The 15,082-nt window shown below is 38.2% G+C and overlaps 1 protein-coding gene across 2 annotated transcripts in view; it reads right to left on the bottom strand.

Annotated features, from left to right (window-relative positions):
• The window catches only part of BACH1 (BTB domain and CNC homolog 1), a 28,669-nt gene extending 14,112 nt beyond the window's left edge, over nt 1–14,557 (bottom strand). The window contains exons 1-2 of one of the 2 annotated variants that reach the window (XM_065066051.1): nt 14,345–14,557; nt 1,445–1,742 (exon numbers count right to left, since the gene is read on the bottom strand). In XM_065066051.1, the coding sequence (XP_064922123.1) occupies nt 1,445–1,684 (240 nt within the window). In that variant the 5' untranslated portion in view covers nt 1,685–1,742; nt 14,345–14,557. Of the gene's footprint in view, nt 1–1,444; nt 1,743–14,296 lie in introns of both variants that reach the window. The other variant, XM_065066054.1, reaches the window with a different exon arrangement.
• Between the last annotated feature and the right edge of the window lie 525 nt (nt 14,558–15,082).

Genomic DNA, 15,082 nt, shown 5'->3' with positions numbered 1-15,082 from the left:
CTCCCACCATTTTATTTTTTTTTTAATCTGAGATGCATTCAGGCTATCAACATATTAAGCCACTAAGGAAAAAAAAGCATAAGAAGAAATGAACACAGAGGCACAGTAAGAAGGTTGAGTAAAAGTGACACAGTGGCATTGTGCTGTAACAATTTTGTAATAAATTAATTGATCAGCAGAGAATAGCACAGACCCCAGAAGCTCTTTAAAGAGACCGCCTGATCCATTTTAGTTTTGTTTTCTCTAAAATTAGAAAGATTCTGGTAACAAGAGAATCATTGTGCTTATCTCAACCTTACAAAGCCAGCAAAGCAGCTATTTTACTGAAGTACGGGCGGTTTGAACACATAATCTCTGCACTAACACTCAACTCAGTCTTGTACATGCAGAAGTCTATAACGTAATCTCCAAGGTCACTATAAATATTCATTGATGTGCACCTTTCCCCCAGTGTTAATGATTCTAGTTGAGTTGCCAACAATTTGCATGTTATTTCCCACCTCCCAAGCTGATTACCATAAAATGCTTCCCAGGAAGCCATTGATTATTTAAAAACCGCCTCTTCAGATTATTGCTATCATTGGACACAATCAGAGCACATGGGGGCTCTTAATTTTCACCTACAAGCACAGCATTTCGTATGAAAATCCAATCAGTGGCTTGCCTCATGTGTCTTTTAACTAAATAAGAACTGGACTCTTTAAATGTCTTGGATGCTCTGGATAGGCAATAATAAATTTTCTTTCCTATGGATGTCAGGTTCTGGCTCATTCCCGCTAAATGCCTTTAAATTCAATCTGATTTAAGAATTTGTATATTAGGAGTAAAAAATATAAAATAAAACAAGTAATTGCAATACATTTTCTCAGCCTTAAAAGCAATAAAACACAATGAAAAAAACATGCTGCTAATTGTCAGTGTGTAAAAAGGATAGGGAACTGAGCAGAAGAAAATTGTTACCAGCATTAAGCACCAAACAAGCAACATAAGCACAGCTGTACTACTCAAATGTATGAAACCAAATCCTAATAACTCTGATTTAGATGTACTACCATTTTAAGCTCTGTTTATTTATTACTCCAAATGTATTCTCTTTTCATATAAGAGGACTAGTTATGTAATACCACTTTACCATTTAAGGGCTGTTTTTTGACAAACTTACATGCTTTGCATCAGATGCATGATTTTATAAGTAATATATATTTAATTGAAAAGATATCCCCTATACATTCAGCAAGACAGCATTCACAGTCTGTCATATACACTCTGATCTGTTCAGCGTTTCCTTCAACCAACGGCAGCTTTAAAACTTAGAAATTCCTTCTCCTCTGTTCTTAACTCTCTTACCTTCTCAGTTAGGCACCACCAGCCTACTGTAAAACAGAATTAAACAAAACAGATTGGAAGCACTGGCAGGTAAAATACAGAAGGGAGTGACACTCACCTCTTCCGGTAAAGTGATGATAAGATCAGCATCCACCTGACCCACAATTCTTGAAAGGAAGTAACTGCTGCAAGCTGCAAGCACAGCTTTGTGAGCCCGAAATCGTTGATCTTCCACTAAAATAGTAACATCACAAAGAATATCTTGCTTTCTCTGATCATCAAGACTGAGAAGTACATTGGTACTGTGTACTGAAGATTCATATGCAAAAACCACACTGTTCTTCTCACTTAGAGACATTCTGTATCACAAGTAGTAGTGTAAGTCTCAGCGGAAAGCATGCTTCTATTCTTCAAATCTGGAAGAAGAAAAAAGAAGTTGTACATGTGAAAAGTGTCATCCAACAGGAACCTGTTGATGCTAAAAAAATAAGCAAACTGTTAAACATGCATTGCCTATTCAAATTCTTTAAGACTAAGATTACTACTCCATATTTCATATATGTTAATACATAAATACATGCTTATGAGCATTTGAAGTACTCAGACCTTAACATATACATCTTAAAATAACGCTTTAGTAGTTTCATAGACCAAAAAAGCATGAGTATTTAATGTGATTTCAGCAACAAAGAACAGAATTTTCTTTAGCAAGTGATTAAGAGTCATAATTTCACTGTAACACAAATTCTTTAAGCTTTCGTTTTTACTTATCAGTATATTCTGACTCCAACACTATGTAAGTGTAAAGAGAAATAAAAAACAGATGCATTAAGCCAGAACTCACCAAAATACTATGTAAGCTACTTCTGTTTACTGATTCACCCAGTACAGAATAAAATATTTGTGTCCTACCTTCTTTCAAAAGTAGCTTGCCTGTTAAACCAATCAGGCACTGGTAAAATATTCTAATTTTCTCTAGTAGCTTGGTGCTTTGTTTTGTTTTTAAAGCAGATTAGTTCTCCTATTTACCACCTGCCTCAGCTACCTAGTGCAGCCTTTCTTCCCTCTCCTGCTCATTGCTATTTTAATTGTCATGCTTGTCAAGTTTCCTTTCCTAATGGATCACTTTAATTCAGATCACCCGGCAACAAAACCTCTTTTGTGACAGAGCAAAGTTCTGAAGTAACAGTATTAGAGAATAAACAACATTACAAGTTGTATGATATTTAAAACCTTGACATTAAATATTATAAAAGTTTCCTGAAGCTATTCCTCAACTCCTAGTATTAAAAAAAAAACCAAAAAAACAAAATAGAAGCAAGCTAGGGAGTGGTCAGCCCTCCTAGAGAGTGCAAAGTTTAAAAGCATTTCCAAGTCTGATCTTCACACTGTATGTCTAAATTCCTATCTTCTTTGAATTAAGCCTTTCTTTTTTTTTTTAATTAATTTATTTTAAAAAAAGGCCTAGTAAGTGAGTAAGTGTCCTTGCATCTAAAGCTTGTTCAAGAAACCACATAACAAGACTTGGAACTGTCCTGCAGGAAGAACATGATATTACTAGGAAAAGCGTTAACAAACAGAGCATTTAGATTACACTCATCTATTCTACCCAAGAGTTACTGTAACTGAACACAGCTGCTCAGACTCACTTCAGCTGACACAGGAATACCCAATCATGATATTGCTCAACAGAGGTTGTTATGATACACCAGCTTCCAACAACAGTAAAACTGTCACCAATGCAAAGCTTCAGTTTTCAAATATGGGAAACTTTCACAACACAGCAGGGAGGAGGGCATGGCCATTTTTAAACACAGCAGGGAAACAACAAACAACCCTGCCAGCTATACTCCTGGTTATTCACTACTCAAGTTATTTTCATGGGATACAGGCATTTTTAGTGATCTTTCGATCCACATTTCCAATGGCAGTAGTAGCACAGTGTCAGCCTGGACTCTGGTACAAAGTGCAGAGCATCAGCATTATCTGCCCTTCCCACTCCCTTGTGGAATATTTTGCGCTCAATTTCAGTCAATGTTACCAAAAAATGTACAGATCATACCTTGGCAAAGATAAAGAAAGTAAGGCTGTTATGGGGCATTTGCTTAAATATGCAAGATTTTGTTTTGTGAAAATAAAAGATCTGAGGAAAAAAAAAAAGTTATACAAATCAGATTCCCAATGACTAACAGCTATCCCACGTGCGTTAACCCTAAAGGGCTTATTTTTGGAAGAAAAATACACTTTAAATGTTTTCATATACCCAATGACAAGACTACAGAGATTTGTTTACTTGGTATTTAGTTTTCAATCAGTTTAACTGAAAATTATGGAATAATTCCATGTGAAACAGGTATTCACATAATAGCTTATGAGATCTAAGCCGTGCAATATAAACTATGTATTGCTAATTTGTTTGCTCTATATCCTTATCATATTCCTCAAATATTACAGGACACACAGCTTAATAAAATGTGACTGTCTATTTGTTACCAGAAAGCTTGAAAAAAGTGTGAAAAAGGAACAGAGCACAAAACAGAAGACTAAATCCAGGGTGGTGGGAAATACAGGGAGTATTAAAGATAAGGATGTATTCTGGGATGAACACTTAGACAAAACTCATAAGGGAGACAACAGTTACAGACAGGCCTTCAAAGGTTCTTTTTGTTTTTTTCTTTTGAAGTCCCAAGTTCTCCCAACCATCTGACAGACAATCCATGTATCACACATGCAGCTCCTGGGTTTTCCCAAAATAGCCAGTTCCAATATCCAATTCAGCTCATTAGACTTCCACAGCATGAAAGGTTAAAAGGAAGAAGAGTATGTATATATATACATATATATAAAAATGTTTGTGTGTGTGTATATACATATATGCACAGAGAACAGTCAAACCTCCTTTTCACTTGCTCTCCAAGGCACACAATGTGGTTTCAAAACAGCATGCAGCCTACATAAAGTACTGATAGTGAGCTTTCAATGTTGTTGCCGCCAAAAATACATTAGGTCTCTACACTGAAAAGCTACCTTCTGTTTCTTATGAAGTGAAAATAGGTATTTGATTTGAGCTAAACTCAATTTAACACTACAATACAATACAATGTTGTACTTCTTAATGTGAATATTTCAGTCAAATTATGTCTCCACTATTTTTAAAGAAGATGCAAGATTTTTTCAGGTATCCAAAATACAAAAAGCAGCATTTCATTAAACATTTCAAAATTTAAAAGAACCTTTGGAAAAAAAACCAAAACACACACACGCCAAAAACCCCACAAAACAAAAACAACACACTACACAAACCAAACACTAAATTTCTCTCAGTCTTCTTTGTAAAATCTAATTACTGTCATACATCATAAAGAGAGAAATCAAAAGGAAAAGAACCAGAAGACTGAAAATGCTGGTGAATACAAAAAGCAAACAGGAAAGGGAAAGTGTAGCCACTGTAACACTTCAGAGAAGTACGAACAGAGGTCAAATCCGTGAATGTCTTAATTCTGTTTGCCAGTTGCATAATAAAGGCATGGTACCACGTTTCTGATAGTTTTTGTAATAACAGCCAACTAAATTTTCCACAACAGCATGCGAGTACAAAATACACTCCTCCATAAGTAGATTCATTCTGCACATTTCCACAACGACAACACTCTTGTACCAAAAAGAATATCTCTTATGTAAACTGTTTAATTTTTCTTCTACTTTAACTGCTCCTTGGATGACTCCAAAATTTTCAAAAGTAGTGGTTGAATGGACAAAGAAGTGAAAAGGTATGAAGTAGACAAAAAAAAAAAAAAAAAAAAAAAAAAAAAAAAAAAATCAATGGTGCTTTTAAAAGAACCTTTATAACCGCAACTGTCTCACAAAGACAGACCCTTCTGTGCATTCTTCTTCCCAATTCAGGTGTCCATTTTACATAATTTAATTTTCTAAAAACATTATCTATCATATTCTCCCCCCACCCTCAAATGAAAGCAGCAACAAGTCGCTAAAAGAAGAAAAAGGCACACTACTAACAACGATAAAACAAATTATTTCCTTGCAAGCCAGACTAAAACTCCTATTCTATCATGCTATTTTTATTTTAAAATGAACACTTAAGGAAAACTAAAAGCAAGCACAGATAATTTGTACAAGCATTCCAACAGTCAATAAATGACCTTACATTTAAATCACTGTTCACTAAGTCAGCATCAACAACCCACCACGTTACTGAATGCAGAAGATGCTAAGAAACAAAAACATGCAACAATATTCTTTAGGACATTTGACACAGCAGGTACCATCAAAATTAAGGAGTCCGAAGAGATCTTCCAAGTCTCAAAATAGTCAGTATACTGTCAGTATAAGAGCTTTCCTCAAATTCCTCTCACCTGAAATTCTGTGCACCTAGTAACAACATAGTCTTGAAGGGAGGAAAATAAAAAACATGATCGAAAGTATATAAACACATGCTAGTATAATAACTACATAAAGGAACACTTGCAGCTGAATGAATCAGGTTCTGCTTTGAAAACACAACTAATCATGTTACTATGAAGTTTTCATACTTTATCAGACAGTGATATCTGAGATTTAAAAATGTTTTGCCTAAGGGCGAAAATATTTTCTCCTAAATACTGGCTATAAATCCTTATTCTGCTTCATGAAAGTGAAGTTAAGTCTGATTTTTTTTTTCTCCCTAGTAGTATATGATCCAATAGGAAAGCTATGCCTTCCACATATCTGCAAAATTACACCTCCAGGAAATTTAGAGATCTGTACTTTTAATTGACTAGATATATACATATTTATTTTCAAAGAACATATAAAATACTTACTGTCGTAATGAAAATTAGCACTGCAACAACATTTAAGAAGGAATATACATTTAAGTATACAGAGTAGAGATCAGAGCAAGATGCCTATCAAGCCTCAATGGCAAATACAGATCTTACCCAAGACTCATTTTTCTCATGCATTTAAAGTTATTCATTAGCTTATATTATTGACATGAAGGTAACTGTGAAGTATAGGAAGCATAAGGTAGTTTAAAATTAGATTTCAGGCTTGCTCACCTGATTATTTAGGATTGGTAGCAATTACTGCTCTTTAACTCCTAGTTGACTGCAGAATAAAACATGAGTTAAATGATCCTCTACTGCCTTCCCCCACAATCTCTGCTTTAAAAGAGTCACTTAGTGTAGATCTTTAGGTAAACTATAAAGCCTCCCATTCAATACTAAGATATATATAAATATATATTCATATTCCAAAGATGATTATCATTATGGGTGAGACTAGGTAAAGCTGTAAGGAACTTGCGTTGCTAAATTACTGAAAGAAAATAACAGTAGATAATACAATATTTGAATAGATAGCATAAGAGTAGGAACATATCAGGATAACACTCAGTGTGATGTATTTCTTATCCACACACATATAAATCTGGCATAAGGTAGATTAACTTTCATACTCAGCAGTACCTCTGCAGCATTTGAGAGTCTGCACTCAACATCCTGTGGTTGACAAGAAAAGTGTCACGCAAGAGGTGAAGGAAGATTTTAAGGAGCAAATTGTCACTGAAGTTGACAAAAGCATACACAAAAACCAGATTACCTTCCAACGTTCATGACAGGGCAAAAGAACTGCCTGATGATTAAGTACGTCTCTGACATTTCAGACAATTACATAGTCCTGAAAAGAGTTTTGTATTGCATTTCACATAAGAGATATATTTTTATATGTGTAAATACATATAATAGATTTTAATATACTATATATATCATTATGACAATAATAAACAGTAAATGACTTTTACAATAGGTCTTCCAAGCAAACCACTCATAAGTCAGGATTTGACACAGTACCATTTTCTCAAGTATTTAACGCTGAGGAATAATTCTACCCATTGTGCAAAGGACAATAAAACACATTGTGTATATATATTGACATAAAACACTCAATATGAGCATTTGCCCTTTTTATGTTGTGGAGTCCAAACTTCAAAATCTGCTATAATGATTAAGTCCTTTGTCATTGTAAAAAGCTGAAAACAGACACAAATCCCATTTAAAGACGAAAGTTATATGACTAACCAGCAGCAATCGCAATAAGATGCAGATGTTAAGACAACATTCAAAAACCTTGGAACAATAAAGCAATTGTACCACCCATCAGCTCACTGCAAATATTAACATCAGCAACAATTATTCCAAATCATTACCACTTATCCAGATGCCCACTGGACAACTACCAAAGAGTTCTGTAGAGACTTTCTAAAACATTGATGCTCTGTCCAAAATATTTTATTAATAATGAATACCAAACATACAGGACCATAAAAATCAGACTGACTAAATAAATAATACAAACTGCTATTCAGTGCAGTGAATTAATAGTAAGAACATTTTTAGACTTTAAATGAAGATTTACAGTATCTTGCACTTTGCATCATGTTAGAAAATCCCCCAAAATGCCAAACAGTTTACAACTAAGCTTTTCAATAACTTATAAAACTAGTCAAAAGCCACCAATTACGTATGCTTATAGCTGGTTTATCATATACTTGCATCATTCTTTCTGAACAAAGAAGTTAAAAATAACAGCTGGAGGTGTCCCTGTCTGCCTAGGACAGCTGCCAGGAACTTTACCACAGAATAACTTAGAAAAACAATAAGACAGCTAACACACTGGTAAATTCAGTGTCCTTTATTTTATACTCAAACACCACAAAAACTGAAAAGGGTAATATTTCAACATACAAAGGGGTGTGCTTTACAGCTAAAAAGAGCTTTAGAAGTTGGACCAGTTGACACTCGAAAGATCCACTGGTAGCATTAGAAGAAAACACACAGCTAGAAATAATGAGTCACACAAATGAGCTCCATAGGCTCCGAGACTCTTTAAGGCAAACAGTCAAAGAATACTAAAATGGCACTTAAAACTGAGATACAGGTTTGAGAGTGCAAATCACTGTCACTGCTTCTTCTATTTACATTATGATACCTCTATGATTTGCACATGAGTTTACCAAAATACTTTTTGAACATTCTAAGTTTGACTGTTTCAAGTGTCCTTAAAAATATGAAATCAGAGCACACAAATCCACAGAAATCAATAATGGTCATGCCTTCACTACTTAAAAGGTTGCATTTTCAGGAAAAACATAGCTGACTTGCTAAACTTACAATCTAAATTCTTGGTAGTAAATCTAAGGACCTGGAAAAGAAAATCCAGTATCTAATGGTCACCAAGATACAATGGCAAGCCACAAGCATTTGGATTCAATTGAGTCCAGCATCCAAACCTAGTGACTGTGACAGACTCACTGTCAAATAAAACACAGGACTGTACTTTTTTACTGTCACCTGTAACACACTTAATAGCAAATGGGGAAAAAAGCCAGCACAAATTGACCTGTGGTTCTTCTGTCTGAAGCTCGGCTGAGACAGCAATGGCACTAGCAAGAGCCAAGCAAAAAATACATGAGCTACAGAAGTTACAAGAGATTACATCCTATCAAGTCAGTGCTTGCTTTTAAAGAGCAACAGCCTTTTACTTATTATCCATCAGTCAATAAATCCATTTAAAATATTTCTAAAATAAGAGCTAATATTTTATTCCTAGACTCACGTATCAATTATGTGGCTCTACCACTGCAATCAACTCAGCCTACACATAGGCTTTTTTTCCTGACCTTCAGCTACCATAAATTTCCTGTAAATGATCCAGTTCAAAAGTCACCCAATTTACTGAAAAAGTAAACAAAACTTTTTTCCTTAGTCTTTATTTACTTAGTGAAGCACCATCCACTAATACCACACTGGATATCAATCCTCTGTAGGAATCACAGTAACTCTCACTTGTACATGGTAAAGTTCTTTCAATAGGAGAAAGCACACAGTGACACTCCCCTTCAGTAATTGCAGGCAGCACAGCTTTGGCATCATTACTATCTGAGCTAGCTGAACTTGGACATCTAGACATAATTTCAGTTGTGATCACCATCACGACAAAATTAGCAACATTAATTTAACACCTGGCAGACAATAAAGTTCTGCTCTATTACCATGACTCTCGTAGCATATCTATACTCTCAGAACACTTTAAATTCCTGAACAGTTAGAAAAAAGGCATAATCAAGCCCTAAAAAATAGCTTGGAAAAAACAAACTCTGGGCTCTCTCCTGACTTCAAAGTTGATCTATTGAGGGAGATATTTACATTTACTTTATTCTATTAAAAAAAAAACAAAACTGCCATCCACAGATTTAAAGTACAAAGGGAGCGCTATCATTTAGTACTGCTAAAACACGGCAGTTTGGATAAGAGACAGTTTATTCAAAATACACAGCAAAGGCTTTTTTCTAAAGTTTTATATCTATGTCCTTGCCCCTAGCTACCTCTCCTTTTAAGGAAATAAAGTTATGTTACAGATGAATGCCTACAGCAGTTAATAGCTGCTGATTCATGTTATGCTGACAAGGAATGAACGGGCATTTTAGCATTAATGTTTACTGCCTCCCCATCTTCAGTTCAAAAAGATGTTAAAAGAAAAAAGCAATTAAGAAAAAAGGCAGCTTTGCTGCATAAGAACAATGCTTTCTCCTCTAAAAAAAAAAAAAAGTTGCACCTTCAGATGATTAGCACATTCATAATTAAAATTCTAAATTGTATTCTTATTAGTTCAAACACCTAGATTATAGTGTTCAAGCTTAATTACATAAATGAGCTCTTTAAAAATTATTACATTGTATTTCTGCAACATAATTCTTGCCACAGCATTTGGACTCTTGTCAAGTCACAAGCAAAAATTAAAAAGAATCACGGGAAGTCTGGCAAGTTCTAAGTCTGCACTGAGAGTCTTAATTTGTTTTCCAGGTTTTAAGCCTGAGTGTCCACTTTTTTTAACATTTGCAAGCTACATGAGAAGTTGAGGTGTGGGGAGGGCGGAGAAACAGGGACCTGAAATTCTTAGTAGTCACAAGACTCCAGATTCTAGTTGGGATTTTAAAGGAAAAAAAAAGGATGGATACTGTGTAATCATATAAATTTTCCAAAGAACAGAGATTTGAATAGTTTCCCTCAGAAGATGACACAACACAGTCCATATTAAAACCAGGAAAAAAAAATGTGACTATTTTGCAGTTTAACATTATTTTACACAACACTTATTGTTTACTTTTTGGAACAGGGATAAAAATCATACTGTGGGACTGGGTTTGTTTCAGTGCTAAAATATGAAACAGGACTGAAGGGATTTCAGAGACTCCTTTGCGGTAAAATCTCACCACCAATAACCCTTCAATTCTGCTGACATTCAAACAGTCACTCTGGAAAAACAACAATGCACAGACCTTTGAAATGCATGGTTCATCTAAAGAAAAAAAAAAAAAAACAACAACCCAACAACAAAAAAAACTCCACAAACACAACACCCCAAAAATACTAGTACTTTTTTTTATAAAAACTACTTTACATAATAAAATATTCACTTAGGATAAGGGGTAAATTGGTACAATGTAAAGTATGGACAATTAACATCTACTGTCAGTTCTTGCCTTTACTTAAAGGATGAATACCTTTGCATTTATAGCTACATATTCTACTCCCTGACACAGTTAAACAAACCACATGAATTACTTTGTTTTAATGACTGTCAGAATCCATTCACAAGTATGTATGTCAAACTCTTTTTAATGAATACTAAATTAATCATCTGTGGTTTTAATGTATCTAACTTAGAAGGACACAAGAACCTGAAAGAGCTGAGAAGGAAATAATTTGGCAAGTCAAATAAAATACTTTTTGGAAATTATCTTCACAATCTTGTTTCTGGTATTAGCTTTTTAACTCAAATTTGTTTCCACAACCGTTCTTCACAGCATGTGAAACTGAAACAAAATTCTACAAATATTTCAGACATAAATCAGGAAGAACTTCAGAAACATTTATGCAAAACCAGAAAAGCATAGGTTCATCAGAATTGGCAATATTTATATATTAAAGAAAAAAAGATGCAGAAGACCAGACTTCAAATGATAATTCTAGTCAAGTCACATGTGATGTAAATAAGTGTTTCTGAGATGGCACCATAGAAAATACTGATCTTAAAAGAAGGGTACACAGGGATAACAGTGCTATCTGTGTACTTATCAAGGTATTAGTCAATGGACCAAGACTGGAATCCAAACACCTTCAAAGGTTAACTTAACAGCTCAAATGAAGTTATTCATAACCAAATTATTTAAATGTGATTCTAAAGACTAGCTGAATATTCTTTTAAGATGCAGGTTGTCATTTAAAGGCACTTTGACTGACTGATACCGGAGGCTACCTCTTCCACTCTCCAATGTATGTCTAATGATTATACTTAATTTATTTGTATTTCACCAATGCTTCTAAAGTCAATTTGCCTTTCATAGTGCACTTCCCCCTTCTTTTTAAAGCTTCAGTAGTGGACCAGTCAGTTGAGCCTTACTCTGACCTGCTAATTCACATTTATCCAAAATACTAAGGTTTTCCTTCGTGTTACTTAAGAAGAGCAAAACAACTGTCCACCCTCAAAGGGGCCTTAAGTGAAAAATACAGCATACTGCTGGAGAGGGAGTTACTTTTGTGGCACAGCCTACAACTTGTTAAAGGAACGAGAGCCTTTCTATTACCCTTTTTTCTTTCCACATTGCTAACCTCTGAACTGCAGGTGGGGAGCAGGGAAAGCGGCAGGTGGGTCCTCACACATTATCCCCACTGTGGTCATATTAAGCTGAATTCATACAATCTAATGCTTGTTTCAGTAGTTACTTTTTGCTCACATAAAGCTTTGCTCCTAGCCACATTTGCATCAATTGACATGTTACCTATGGTTTAACTAAGGATTGCGTGTAAACAGGACTTAGGAGTTACGCTACAAATAACACAAAGCTTTTTTGTACCCCTAAAACCTCTCTCATGAAATTTTCAGCGGTCAAATTCTAAGGGACAACTAAAATGCCAGCACTTGGACTCAACCATGAATCCTTTGACTGACCTACCACTCCTCCCCCTCACACCAGTATGCCCAGTGCAGGGAGAAAGACAGATCTATTATTAAATATATGAAGAATACGTATGAACACCTCGTCTTATAAGACCAGGATTGGCGGGGAGGGGGTGGTGTTGAGGGAATGACAGGACAAGGAGACCTGTTGAGCTATGCTTCCCTAAACCACAGGGCAAAGTTACTGGAGACAGAAGTAACCCACATACAAAGACATTTCTATTCTACGCTCAATGACAGTGCCACCTGATACAAACTATCAGACTTTTAATACTAGACAATTCTGGTTTTTATTACTGTTTAAAATATCCTTAGCATAAGGATTTAAAAAACCTATTAAATGCAAATAAATATTTAGCACACCAAGATCTTTGACAATTTTGAGTATAAAACTCTCAAAACCAGAACAAACGCAAGTTAAACCTTCACTTTAGCATTCTCCTTAGAATCAGGATTGTGCTAGCAAAGGAAACTGGCCAAATATCCCACTTGCTGTGCCTTCATTCACTGCACAAGACAAGACTGGACAACAACAGCAGGTTCTTTTTTCCAACTAAATTAAACTAGGAAATATACTCTGGAAGCACATCTGAAGGAGCACAAATACTCAGGGATTCAACAGAGTTTGCTTGAAAGAAGCCCTCCTGAAGAGCATACAGTGTGAGTATTCTGCTTTTAGTGACAACTATTTCTCTGCAAGTCTTCAACTTTTGCAACTTACTACTTGCTAACATGCACACAGACTTATATATGTTAGGGCATCCCGGAGTAATTATACCATTTAAATAACCTCTAAGGTTAAACTCATAAACCATGAAATAAGATTTGGCATATCTTAGTTACTTTAATTTGGACTCAACAAGTTTGACAGGAAGATACCCTTGTTTTCTCCTCAGTGTAGCATAATATTTGAGATTAAGGAACTGACTCCATTACTAAAGTATTCAGAGTGCTGTATAACTTTAATCTACGGTGTTTTTTTGGTTGCAATTATTCAATTACTGCAGTCAAATACGTTTTTCACACAGTGAAAGTGCCTTCCTGAAAGTGCCTCAAATTAGCAAGCCTGTCAAAAGTTATAGCCATGATGAAATTGTATATACAGTTATCTTCACTTTACTGCTAGAGCGTTTGCTTTTCCCTCTTTTATTTCAACAAATGTTTAGAGAGCCCAGCTGTAGATGAATTTGGGATTACTGTTACATTGCCATACTAGAATAGAGAACGTAAATATAATTCGACAGAAAAGCACGTGATGATTCTTTTAATTACTAAATTTTCAGCATGCCTCAAAGCATGCCAAGTATCTCACTGTACAGAACAAGACAGACAGGATTTGGATCTCACTGTTTACAGTCTAAAATAAATCTTCCCCGGCTCCCACAGAGGGTAACAAACACCCCAGCTGCACGTTTCACGCAGGCAAAGCGGGGTTACCGCCAGGCTTCCAGCAGAGCTGAGCTGTCCCTTTCGCACAGGGCCAGCGACCGCGGCGTGGGAGAGTCACGCCTGTGTCACCGGAGCGCACGGGCACCCGCGGAAACTGGGGGCGAGACGCTGACTAAAGCCTGACTGCCCAGCCCCGCGGGTAGCGCTGGGCACAGGCCTCGGGGGAAGGGGGGGGGAAATACCTCAAGCACGGCACCGAGGAGGGGGAGCCGGCCGCCACCCGGTGCCCAGCGCTGACAGGGCGACTCCGCCACCGCCCTGCGCCGGCCTGGCGCCCCCGCGAGTGCGGCCGCTCCCTCGCCCCACCGGCCGGACCCCGTCGTCCTCACAGCTTTCGCCCGGGGTCCGACAACGCCCGCCCCCTGCCAGGACGCGCCACAGAGTAGGGGGGCAAGGGGGGCGGCCGGCTGAATAACAGCACCCCCATGAACGTGGCTCAGCCTCCTCCACACCCACCCCCCCCTCGGCGAAATGGTGCTGCCCTCGCCCCCCTCCACCACACCTTCAGCCCAACGGGCACCGGACGGGCGGACGGTTCTGCTCGGCTCACCTCAGCGCCTGCCGCCGCTGCTCCGCACGGGCCCCCTTACCCGCGGGCCGGTCGGCGGGAGGGCAGCGCCGTCACCGCCTCGCCCCCTTCCTTCTCCTTCTCCCCCCGCTCCTTCGGACTCGGCCACTCCTGCCACAGAGGCTGCGGCCCGACTGCGGCGCGAGCGGTCAGGTGACTCCCAAACAACATTACCCGCCCGCCGCCCCTGCGCCCTCCCCGCCGCGCACACACCCCGCCCGCTGATTGGATGCGACGCTCCCCGCCGACGCGCAGCCGCCCACACCGCGGTGCAGTGCGCATGCGCTCCGCCGCCAGCAGCCCGCTGGTGGCTGGGGCAGCTGGAGTAGGAGCAGCGATCCCAGAGCACGGCTGAGGTGCTGGGCGGGGTGTTCACCGCCTCTCTGAGGGGAAAGGGCTGTGCGGGCCGGAAGCCGTAGGTGCCCCGTAAGGGCTGCAGTTACGTGGTGGAAAGCGCTGGTCGCGGCGGCGGCCTCGGACCCACGGCCATCTCCTCGTGTGGTGTCCGAGGCAGAGACGTGACGGAGCAGGACTTTGTGTGTTCTGCTGGTGTCAAATTCTTCACTCTTTTAGAACTGTGGCACGAGGCCAGTGCTGGGAGGTGCTACCAGTTGACAAGTTTGGCCAGTGGTGTGGTTAGTGACACCTGGTGTGCAACGAAAGTTTAAACTAACGTTCTGTGAAGGTAGCATTCCCAGTGAGTTGTTGCTGCTGTAGCTT

This window comes from Columba livia, chromosome 1 (genome assembly GCF_036013475.1).
Source record: "Columba livia isolate bColLiv1 breed racing homer chromosome 1, bColLiv1.pat.W.v2, whole genome shotgun sequence".
NCBI lineage: Eukaryota > Metazoa > Chordata > Aves > Columbiformes > Columbidae > Columba > Columba livia.
The sequence above is the reverse complement of the archived record's forward strand: the minus strand, read 5'-3'. Positions and strand labels throughout refer to the sequence as shown.